Source organism: Ursus arctos, chromosome X (assembly GCF_023065955.2).
Source record: "Ursus arctos isolate Adak ecotype North America chromosome X, UrsArc2.0, whole genome shotgun sequence".
NCBI lineage: Eukaryota > Metazoa > Chordata > Mammalia > Carnivora > Ursidae > Ursus > Ursus arctos.
This window is the reverse complement of record NC_079873.1, coordinates 80,548,873-80,561,112: the sequence shown is the minus strand read 5'-3', so window position 1 is coordinate 80,561,112 and position 12,240 is coordinate 80,548,873. Positions and strand designations below refer to the sequence as shown.

The following is a 12,240-nucleotide window of genomic DNA, read 5'->3' as shown; positions in this document are numbered from 1 at the left end:
AGACATTTTGAATATGAGATGTCTATTAGACATCTAAGTGGAGGTGCTAAGTAGGTAGTTGAATATATTAGACTGTAGTTTGGGAGTTGTCAGCATAGAAATGGTTCTACAGACATTGGGCTGGAAGAGACCACCAACAGAGTGTGAGTAGTTTGGAAAGAAGAGGAATTGGGAGCCATCAAAAAAATGAAATCTTGCCATTTGCAACGATGTGGATGGAACTAGAAGGTATTATGCTAAGCGAAATAAGGCAATCAGAGAAAGACAATTATCATATGATCTCACTGATACGTGGAATTTAAGAAACAAGGCAGAGGATCATAGGGGAAGAGAGGAAAAAATGAAATAAGACAAAACAAGAGAGGGAGAAAAACCAAATGAGACTCTTAATCTTAGGAAACAAACTGAGGGTTGCTGGAGGGGTGGGGGGTGGGGGAATGGTATAACTGGGTGTTGGACATTGGGGAGGGTATGTGTTGTAAGGCACACTGGGTATTATATAAGACCGATGAATCGCAGACCTGTACCCCTGAAACAAATAATACATTATATGTTAATTAATTGAATTTAAATTAAAAAATAAGATAATTAAGTCCTGGTGATGTAATGTACAACAATGTGGTTTAGTTAACAACACTGTATTGTGTATGTATTTGAAAGTTGCTAAGAGAGTAAATTGTAAAAGTTCTCATCACAAGGAAAAATGTGTAACTACGTGTAGTGATGGATGTTTACTAAACTTATTATGGTAATCACTCCACAATATATACATATATCAAATCATCATGTTGTACACTTAAAACTAATACATTTTAAATGTCAATTATAGCTCAATAAAAATGAATGAATTAATAAATAAGAAAAAAAGTAGAGAATTTAGGACCTTGCCTGGAGGCACTCTCATTTTAAGAGGTCTTGGAGGAGAGAGAAAGCCAGTAAAGGAGACTGAGAAGGAGCAGCCAGTGAGATTAGAGGAGAACAGGACAGTGTGGGGTCCTGGAAGCCAAGTGAAGGCCATGAACCAAGGAGGAGAGGCTCATCGGCTGTGTCAAATGCTGCTGATAGGTCAAGTAAGACAAGGACTAAGAACTGAACATTGGGTTGAACAATGTGGACATTATTCATAACCTCGACAAGATAAATTTCAGTAGAGTGGTGGAGGTGGACCCCTGATTGGAATGTGTTCAAGGGAGAATAGTAGGTGAGAAATTGTAACAGTAAATAGATACAACAATTACAAAGGAATGATGGAGTAATCCAAGTGTATATTTGCAGAAGAACATACCTGACAGATGGAACAGGCATTAAAAAGGCCCTAGGTAACAGTGAGCATGGCTTGTTTAAGGAACAGTAGAGCGGCAATAGCTGGGACAGAGTGAGTGAGGTGGAGAGCAGGCAGAGAGGGTAGTGGGCTAGGAAAGGATGATCATCTGGGGCTCCCTCTTGACACCAGATTGATGTATGTAGAATGAGGAATTCAGTCTTAGACCAGGAACATTAGTTCAAACGATGCTTTCAAATACTGCACATGGAAATGTATATCATGTATATCTGTAAAAGAGATTTGCATCAAAAGGGAGCAAAGAAGTGGGGTGATAGCAGGTGGGGGAGTGAAGCCAAGAGACCATACATATAAAATAATGCATATATAATGATGAAAATGTATATATGTGAAGATAAGAAATAATAGCGTGATTGTATTCTGATAGAAATGACCTAATATAGAGCACAACGCAGATGATGTTGGAGATAAAGGGAAGAAAGATGGTAGTGGTATTGTTGAATTGGTGTGAGAGAAAGAAATCCAGTGGGAAAAGAGGGGCTGGCTTCAAAGGATATTGTATTAGTTTGCTAGGGCTGGCCAAACAAAGGACCAGACTGGGTGGTTTAAACAACAGAAATTAATTTTTTTAAAGATTGTATTTATATATTTGAGAGAGAGAGAGAGAGAGAACAGGGTCAAGGGCAGAATGAGAGGGAGAAAGAGTCTCAAGCAGACTCTGCTCTGAGCATGAAGTCCAATGCAGGGCTAGATCCCAGGGCCCTGAGATCATGACCTGAGCCAAAACCAAGAGTCAGCCGCTCAAGCAACTGTGCCACCCAGGTGCCCCTAAACAAAAATAATTAATTAATTAATCAATTAATTAATTAATTTTCTCACAATTACAGAGGCTAGAGGTCTGAGATCAAGATATCTGCAGGTTTGGTTTCTGGTTAGACCTCTCTCCTTGGCTATCAGGACTTGTCTGTGTTATCTGTTCCCTAATCTCTTCTTAGAGAGATACAAGTCATATTGGATTAGGGTCTACCCATATGACCTCATTTCACCTTAATTACTTCTTTTTTTTTTCCTAAAGATTTTATTTATTTATTTGACAGAGAGAGAGACAGCCAGTGAGGGAGGAACACAAGCAGGGGGAGTGGGAGAGGAAGAAGCAGGCTCCCAGCAGAGCAGGGAGCCTGATGTGGGGCTCGATCCCAGGACCCTGGGATCATGCCCTGAGCCAAAGGCAGATGCTTAATGACTGAGCCACCCAGGTGCCCCACACCTTAATTACTTCTTAAAAGAAGTAGAGTCACATTCTTAGGTACTGGGGTTTAGGATTTCAACATATGGATTTGGGGGGATATAATTCAGCCCAAAACAATCATATATGATATCAATAGGATGGCCATATATACAGATGCAGGTGCTGGTGAGCGAAGCAATATGGTGATAGGAGTCTGTGGAATTATGGTTTAAATTTTCTAGTGAAATAAGAAGCATGTGAAGTGTTGGGATGTTGAGGTGGTTTTGGAAGTAAGGCTGATTGCTTGATAGCGGTAAGGGCCTGATTGACATTTGTGGTCATGAGTTTAAACTGAAATTAGTCATGTGGTTGTGTATTTTCCTCCAGCTAGGTTTAGCTGTGTGGGTTTAGGTTTCTTAAAGTGTATTTGGACTTAGCCAGAATTATGATTTTGCCAGGAAAGCAATACAAAATGAGAGAAGGGCAGAAGAGTGAAGGGTATATGTAAATGAGGGACTATAAAGACTAGGCATGACATTTGAACAAGGGAAGGAAAGGAGAAAAGACAATAAGGGAGTAAGAGATGGTGAAAATATGGTAGGACCAATGGCCTGGAGATTCTGGTGAGGTTGAAGGATAGTGGGATCTGGATACCAAAGGGAGTAAGCTGGAAAAAGAGGAGGTGATGGTCATAGAGAGGGATGTTTGAAATTGAGATTATAGAAGAGTTGCTAAAATTGCTATGACAAGGCCTAGGGGATAGCCATGCAAGTGAGTATCTGAGGTGGGGTCAAGGACAATGTCACAAAGGAGAAATGTTCAAGGAACTAAAGGAGTCAGTGTGTTAGAATGATCATTCTTGAGCTCACTGGGAATTAAGATGGGACTACTACCATTGAGAGTGACTGTGCTCCAGGAGCTAAAACCTTTGAGAAATTGTGTGTGTGTGGGGTGTGTGTGAAATGAAGTTTGGTAGATGACAACAAAAATGAAGGCTAGTTACTGATGAGCCATCAAAAACTAGAGGTTTTCAAGCTTATGGGAGAGGAATGGTCTAAAGGCAGCAATGAGAAGCAAGGAAGACCAAGGAAGACTCAAACTTCAGGCTCTGCAGTACGATGGTGGTAGGAGAGAAAAATCATCTACTCCTCTTGAGTGGGCTTCAGGGGACACAGAGTCCTAGGGAAAGACTGAGATCACATAAATCTGTAATGATAAAAAAAATGCTCTAGGAACTATACTTCACGTTCAGGATAGGACTACCCCTGGGGAAGTGGAGAGTGAATGGACATGGGGTGAGGGTCAAGGGAACCTCAATTTTTCTTTACTGCTTTTATTCTTAAAATAGAGTGAATATACTCAAATGTTAACAATATTCAAATCTGAGTGGTGGAAACACTGGTGTTTATTATATTTAATGCCTGGGACACTATAGGTACTCAATAAATATTATTTGTTGAATGAGGGTGGCTTTCTGCTTTAAAAGTTTCTCCAACAAAGAGACAAAACTCTCAAATTAACACAAAATGTTACAAGAGCATAGAAAAGGGAATGAATGGAGAGAGGTGGGGAGGGCCTGAGAAATCCTTGTGGAGAGAGTGCGTGCTGATCTATGTAGAGAATCTTTACCACCATACATGAACCATATGGCAAATATGGGATACAAGCTGAAGACATAGTCTTCTCTCCATCTTACCTTAATGCTCTAAGGTTCTGGGTGAGTATCCAGAAAGCGACCTGGAATATTTGGTCCTTTCAAATGGATCCTTACTTTTCTCCCCCAACATGGACACTGGGTGGTGCTGCTGTCCAAACTTTCTGCTCTATCATGGATGTATTACCTCAATTTATAGACAGGTATTTACCTACTGTCTCCTGTGGGCCAAGCAAAATGCTAGGAATTGGGGAGATAAAGATGAATAGCCTCAGTAGATCCTCCTGTGATTACCCTAAACTGACTACTACCATGTTCAATGGCTGAGAAAATTGAAAATGTGACTTTTACATATGAGAGCACCACTGGCATAGAAATGTTCAGCTGGGGGGCGCCTGGGTGGCACAGCGGTTGGGCGTCTGCCTTCAGCTCAGGGTGTGATCCTGGCGTTCTGGCATCGAGCCCCACATCGGGCTCCTCTGCTATAAGCCTGCTTCTTCCTCTCCCACTCCCCCTGCTTGTGTTCCCTTTCTCGCTGGCTGTCTCTATCTCTGTCAAATAAATAAATAAAATCTTAAAAAAAAAAAAAAAGAAATGTTCAGCTGTGGGGGTGAATGACTCTGAACTGCCCACCCTCTCAATGAGCTCCCCTCCTCCATGACCTGGCCAAGGATTAGACGCCACTGAGCATTGCTTCTGAACCATTGTTTGGTTATCACTGCGTACTTAGGCTCTACGGCTATAAAAAGCCAGTTCCAGACGTTGGAGCCTAACTGGGCAAGAAAGAAGTGCTTGCTTATTGTAGAGGTCCCAATTATCTTGGCGGAGAGAGTTAACTTGGGAAGGAGGGAAGTGGATTCTCAGCGCAAAAGTAGTGTCGGAGAGACCTGGTAAACGGGCGGGCAATCCCTCGGCGAATCAGAGAGGGCTTCGACAGGGTCTGGGGAGGCGGCTCCTGTATGACATCATCAAGCACTGATGCGCCGAGAAGTCCTGAGGGGAGACAGCGGGGTCAAGCCTACCAGGCGAAAGCGGAGGGAGGGAGGGGGAGGGGCGAAGAGGCGGGCCTGGGATCTCTCAGCCAATCAGCGATGGCTGGGGGTCCGGGGCGGGGCCTGCTCCGCGACTTATAACCGCAGCGTTGCGCGCGGGAAGGCTAACCGCGTCCGGTGTGTGGAGTTTCGTTGGTCCAGCCGTTAGCCTTTCACCCGTTTTCAAGCCACCAGGTGAGGGCCTGCGGTCCCGGCGGAGCCAGAAGACTATAGGGACGGGGGGCGCAGTGGCTGCGGGGCGGAGGGGGTCGGTCTTTCGGGAACTGGTGGGGCGGGTTGGGACTGGCGTTTTGTAACCGCGCCTCCTGGAGAGCCCGCGCCTTTGTCTTCTGTGGCGCCGCCTTCTGCGCGTTGCTGAGTCCTCCCCGGGTGGGTCCTTGAAGGCCCGAGGGGCGGCCCCTCAGAGCGGCCCGTCCGCTGTGGCTGTAGGCCCGAGGCTGAGAGGAAGAGGAGTTTGGGTGCCGCCCGGAATGGGCCCTCGGGGGCCGGCCCTTCGCGCTTTACCTTCCTGTGGCCAAAAGGTGGGCTGCGTGCCCGACAGAGATGATGGTTATTTTAAAATGTAAGCAAACTGCTCCTGACAAACAGAGCCACGCGCCCAGCCTTTCATGATTTATTTTTTAGTCCCTGTTTCCCTGCCTTGGAGATTGGCATCTGATCCCTCGTCAAAGGAGGATCTTAGGGTGACCTCGACGGACGGGAGGCATACTCGGGACTTCTGGCTGCTTGGGGGCCTCTCCATTCCACTCTGGGCACTAGACGTGTCTTACCTCTACCAGGGTGGGGCCAGGCACGTGCTTGAGAGCTCTGTTTTCCGGTCTCTGGGGTCTCCTATTGTCTCTTCTTGACAAATCCGGAATGGTTACAGGGCACCTCATCTCCTAACCTTTCCCTTTGCAGAGAAAATATGGTGAAATAAAAATCAACTCTGTTTCTTTACCCCGTTTTGCTGAAGTCCTTGGTCTGATTCTAATTAGCTGTGTTTTCGTACAGCATTTACAATCCAGTGCTATAAGGAGCTAGCTAGTATGAGACATGTAATTAGTTACGATCAGATTGAATCCCTTCACTCTCTTATTGTGGCTCCTTAATCTACTGTCTTTGGACAGATAAAATGGAAAGAAACTAGTACAACTTTTTAACCACGCTTTTTTGTGTGCTGCTCCTATCCCCCAGAAAAAGTGCCCCCCAAAAGTAATTGACTAGAAAGTAAAGATGCTCAAATCGTGCTATCTGTTGTGACAAATTCCTCAGCTGGTTAAACCCAGTCCTTATTTTCTCTTCTCTCCCTATCTGCTCATGTGTTTCTATCACCTTCATTTTACCTTTGCTGTGATTTTAAGAGTCAGACATATTGACTCCTGTTTCTAGAGCATCGTGGTTTCTGGTGCATCCTGATTCAGTGGCATTTACTGCTTATCAGAAATAGGGTAATGACACGGAATAAAAAGTATTCTAATAAAAACACAACGTTTCTAAGATCTGCTCCTTGTTTTCTGTTGAAAATCAGCAGGCAAAATATACATTAATATTAAATGTGAGAATTTTGGCTGTTACTTCTTAGTCTGATAATAGTTCTACCAGATAGGTTTATTAAATTTTTTTTTCAGTCTTTCTTTCAGTCAAGATGAGTGATAAGCCAGATTTGTCTGAAGTGGAGAAGTTTGACAGGTCAAAACTGAAGAAAACTAATACTAAAGAAAAAAATACTCTTCCCTCAAAGGAAAGTAAGTCATGGGGGCTTTCTAGTTGAGACAAACAATGTTGAAAGTTGATAGGTTCAGTAAATAAACTCTTCTTGTATATTTTGCCACAAAGTAAGCAATAATTAAAGTACCAATGTGTTTAATACAACATCTAAAAATATCAAATACTTGCTTCTTACCTGGCTTATATGAGTGGTTCTCACAAAATAGACCCTAGTAGTAATGGGAGAATTTTTTTAAAACTGGTTTTTTTGGTTGTTGAAAAAAATTACTAAAAGCCACATTAAAACCATTCTTGGGATATTGGACTCAGTAGTATAAACATCTTAGTTTTGTCCAATTTTTGTTTTTTTGCCATTTTTATGCATCTAACAATTTGGGTCTGTGATCTCATCCCTAGAGAGCTGTATAAATTTTATGGTTTGGGCCTTCTCTACCTGATGGCAAAATGAGGTGGGAGAACCAGTTTGGCTCTTGGGTATACTCAGGTCTCCCAGGGATCAAGAGATCGGTTTTGCCCTCCTGACTTACAGTCTGCTGCAGAAACTCCAAACCAAGGGGCACATTTTTTCATGTCACCATTATTTGAAAGTTCCAAAGTTAGAATTGTCTGAAATGTTATATCTTTCTAATTGCATAGGGATAGATAAATCTGAAGAAAAATGCTTCAGTTCCTCTTCATTCTTAAAATAATATATGGTAAAAAATGGCAACAGCATAGATCTACCTCTTAAATGGGGGGAAAAAAAACCCTGCAGTTGATGTAGATTCTAATGTAGATTCAGGTGGTTTACACACACACACACACACACACACACACACACACACACCTGTAAGCAGGCATGGCAACTTTCAGTGAGTTAGAAATGTGCTTTTGGGGAAGAAATTGAACTTAATCTTAGAAAAATACCTTCTTAACGATTTTTTTATGTTTGTTTTTTTCCCCCCAGCTATCCAGCAGGAGAAAGAGTGTGTTCAAACTTCATAAAATGGGAATCTTCTCCCAAGAGCAGTTTTCAACAATGCCTGAGTGTCTCGGTTTGGGGCTTGTTTTTTTGTAAACCTATGTGCTTGTAGAGATTTTAGGCACTGTCTAATGCTTCACACCCATACTCCCTGGCTGAGGTCAGGAGTAGCCAATGTTCCCTTATGTTCATTTTTAAACTTTCCATTGGTGCATAAACTCCAGCTGGCAAGGGTTGTCCACAGTCCCACCATTGATGACCTTTGTGTGTGAAGTCCTTCCACCCCCCTACAGGGTCGGCTACTTTTCACCCTCTACAATGGATGTCTCCATTGCTCCATAATCTTCATAAAGTGGCATGGGTTTGCAGCTTCTCACAGTTTGTTTTCATTTCTAATGTAGCAATAAAATAATAAGTAAAATCAATACATTAAGGCTCCTGTGGTTCATTCCTAGTGGTCTTCTGAGGAATGAAAGTACCAAGGGTACTCTTCAACCAAGCAAAATGGTTGCAGGAAAGACACTTCTGCAGATCATTCTCGTGGAATAGGCTCTCATCTGTCCAGGTGCAGTGGGTCCTGACTTAGTGATGCTAGGTGCTTTTTCCTTAGAATTGGAATCATACAATTCGAGAACCTTGGAAGGAGAGGTCATGTGGACTAGCCTCCTTATCTCAGAAATGAAGAAATGAAAACATCTGAAGTGATGATCTAAGGTGAATAAGAGTTGGAATTCTAGCTGGGCTTTCTCGCTTTCTCAAATGTGCTTTTAAATTAAATGGAAGGAGATGCCCAAGCCTGGTGATGCATGCAGAAGGGCATAGGAGGCATATGCTAGCACACACTGTGCTAAGCACATCACATCTTACTATTAAGCAGAAACTCAGATATACCTGAGGGTAACCCACAGCACTGAACCTCTGGTCAGTCTCCCTGTCCTGAACAAAATTCACTATCTTAATGAACCAAGTATTTGGTATTCATGGTGAGCATTAAGTGTTATGGACTGAATTGTTCTCCCCCACCTCCAAAAAAATTAATATGTTGAAGCCCTAACCCCCAATGTGACTGGATCTGGGGATAGGGTATTTAGGAGGTAATTAAGGTTAATTGAGGTCCTAAGGATGGGGCCCATCTGATAGAACAGTGGCCTTAAGAGGAAGAAGCACCAGAGATCCCTCTCCCTGCCATGTGAGGACACAAGGGAGTGGCCATCTGCAAGACAGGAAGAGAGTTCTAAGCAGAAACTGATCCTGCAGGACCTTGTTCTGGGACTTCTTTCCTCCAGAACCGTGAGAAAATAAATTGCTATTGTTTAAGCCACCCAGTCAATGGTATTTTGTTATGGCAACTCAAACTGACCAATACAATAAGGAATACATGTAAATAGGCAAGTTCCGATACCTGCCCATAAACAATACTGTCATCACTGAAAACTTATAAGAACCAATCACCTAGAATCCCACGAATCAGAAGTATCAACATTTGAGTGTATGACAATCCAGGCTGGTCTATTAATATTTGTATATTTTCCTACAAAAAGCGATTATGCGGTCCGTACCTATTTGCAACCTCAGGTATTATCTTACCACCTCCTTCTAAGGGCTGACATCCTTAAATAATGACTGGTTTTATAGGAAGTGGAAGCTGTTTTCAATAACATAAACTTCAATAAGTAAAACAGTAGTTGGGTTAACTCTGATCAAATGTCGGTTAGGTAACACAATCACAAGGCTTAGTGTAGCCAGAAGATTTGAGAGTTTGAAGTAACCATGTTGGTCATCAATACCTTACCTCTTGCCTGAATTATCTGGCAGTCACTCAGCTTCTTGCTGTGACAGGCTGCTTACTTACACTGTGCCCAAACCTGCCTTCCTATAGCTTCTATCCAATAGTCCTAGGATTGTGTGCTGGAGACCCAAATAATGTAGTTGTCCCTCCTCATATATTTGAAGTCAACTGTTGTATGCCTACCTCTATACCTCCAAGGCTTCTCCTGATGACACTTCCCTGATCCTCTGAATCCAACTTACATGAATGGGGAACATTCTGGTTGCTGATGTGCTCAAGTATGCTCATGACGAGATTTCTTTGCATCCTGATTCTGTCATCCAATACATTTGCTCTGCTTTCAACATTGCTGTTTGCAAATTTGAGAAACATACTGTACATCCACGATAGATTCAGCAACCTCTGCATTTGCATATCATTTAGGCTGCATTTGCACAAGATTAGGATTATTTCAAAGGGCCTGACAGAAAGAATTAACTTTGTCAGGTGAGCTGGGATTGGATAATAACCCATTGTTCAGTTGCATCTGTTAATAGTTTCATTAATATTGATTCTATCCTGAACAGTTTAAGTGTTGGGCTGAAATGAGAGGTACATGGTGGCAGGTGAAAGACGTAGCTGCTAAGTGAGTACTCATACAGACGTGAGATGGGAACAATTGCTCACCTAAAGTAGTTTTACTCAGCATTTCTTTTTTCTTTTTCTTTCTTTCTTCTTTTTTTTAAAGTAGGCTCCATGCCCATTGTGGAGCCCAAAGCGGGGCCTGAACTCAGGATCCTGAGATCAAGATCTGAGCTGAGATCAAGAGTGGGACGTTTAACCAACTGAGCCACCCAAGTGCCCCACAGCAGTTCTTAAATATATAATGTGGGGAAACCCTTCTAGTTACTAGATTCACTTGCTTGTCTAACCAGAGCCATAGTTTTCCCCCAATAAGCTCATTAATATTAGGGATTGAGATTTAAGGCCCTGAACAAACAAGGAAGGAAAAATATATCACACACCTATTTCCTCCTCAGTCTCTAAGGGCGAACACCCAGGAACACTTACTGGTTCATACTTCACCAGCTCCCACTTTGAGCCAATGGCTGTGGTTCAGGGTCTTCAAGTCCGTTATTGGCTGAACCAGTGCAGGGTGGGGCTTGGGCTACTCTGATTGGATGTTCCCATCATCTCCTGAGGCATAACTGCAGGTTCTGAAGCTTTGCATTTAAAAAAAAAATAAAAGAGTATTAAAAAAAACCCCAAAAGAGTGTAGACCAGAAAACAATAGATTTGGATAAATCTGAGCTAGTTAGACTAGTTACTTCGGTTCTAGGAAGCTTGAAAAAGGCACTATTTTATGAATGTCCTGATATAGCTATTTCTGTACTGTGGCTCCTGGTAATTTATTTAAATGAACTCCACAGTAGGGGTCGTGTTGAAAAATGTCTGTATGGGGTATTTTGTTTTATGAATAATGTTTCCCCCAGTTTGATGCTTGTAATTTATTATTTACAGCAGTAAAGCTGTTTCTCTTATTTAAAAAGTTTTTCTGCAATGCGACACCAAATTTATTAATAATATTTGAAGTAGAATTTTTGTATCCTCCTTTAAAAATGGGACTTATCAGAAATTTGTTTAGCACACATTCTTCAATAAGTTTTTGCCATCATATTGTATTTTCTTGAAATAAGAATGAATTTTTTTTTCTTCATTATCTGGAACTATTTTGTTAGCAGTAGGATTACCTGATCCTTGAAGGTTTGACAAGACACACCCTTGGAAGCCAGGCCATTTGGGACCATAACTCGTTGATGACCTCTATTTCTTCAATTCTTTGTTTGATTCAATTTCTATAATTGGTTTGGTTTTATAATTTGCTTGGTTCAAATTTAAACTTTTGCATTCATACATGTAGAAATATGTTCGCATGTATTATCAGAAATTCCAAAAGGGTTGGGGTTTTAATTTTAAAATATTTCCCATTTTATTGGTAACTTTTCTCTCCTTAAGGAGGTTTCTTAGAGAATTAGGTTAATATATATTTTTCATCCAATAGCTCTTATATATTATTCATTAATATTAGCATTTAACATATTTTTAGGATCCAAGTGTTGATAAGAAAATTTTATTTATTTTTTCTTTTTTTAAAAAATATTTTATTTATTTATTGCCAGCAAGAGAGGGAACACAAGCAGGGGGAGTGGGAGAGGAAGAAGCAGGCTCCCAGCAGAGGAGCCTGCCGTGGGGCTTGATCCCAGAATGCCAGGATCACGCCCTGAGCCGAAGGCAGACGCTTAACAACTGAGCCACCCAGGCGCCCCTGATAAAAAAATTTTAAACGTGGTACATGTTTAAGGATTTAAAACTGTCTCTGTAAGTATTTTCATTTCTATATATGTTCTGATTTTGGAGACGGTGGTTTTGCCATTTCGTTCCCAAATCATAGAGAGTTTTTATCAGAACTGAAGACACTGGTTACTAAGAAGGGTCCCTTGATTGTGGGAGCACTCCGGTAGCTATATCAGAGAGTTTCTGATCAAGCCATAGTGGCCACCCAGTAGATTATGCATTAGAGGTGA

The 12,240-nt window shown here is 41.8% G+C and overlaps 1 protein-coding gene across 1 annotated transcript; it reads left to right on the top strand.

The window, feature by feature from the left end:
• The first annotated feature begins 5,283 nt into the window (after positions 1–5,283).
• On the top strand, positions 5,284–8,312 carry TMSB15C (thymosin beta 15C). Its single transcript, XM_026488154.4, has 3 exons — positions 5,284–5,390; positions 6,827–6,943; positions 7,873–8,312. The coding sequence occupies exons 2-3, from the start codon at positions 6,844–6,846 to the stop codon at positions 7,908–7,910; spliced, it is 138 nt and encodes a 45-aa protein (XP_026343939.1). The 5' UTR covers positions 5,284–5,390; positions 6,827–6,843; the 3' UTR covers positions 7,911–8,312.
• Positions 8,313–12,240: the final 3,928 nt, after the last annotated feature.

Bases quoted from the DNA above. Each gene is read 5' to 3' on its own strand.
- TMSB15C (XM_026488154.4), top strand. From the start codon at position 6,844: ATGAGTGATAAGCCAGATTTGTCTGAAGTGGAGAAGTTTGACAGGTCA. The intron at 6,944-7,872 runs GTAAGTCATGGG...TTTTCCCCCCAG, and splicing joins TACTCTTCCCTCAAAGGAAA to CTATCCAGCAGGAGAAAGAG.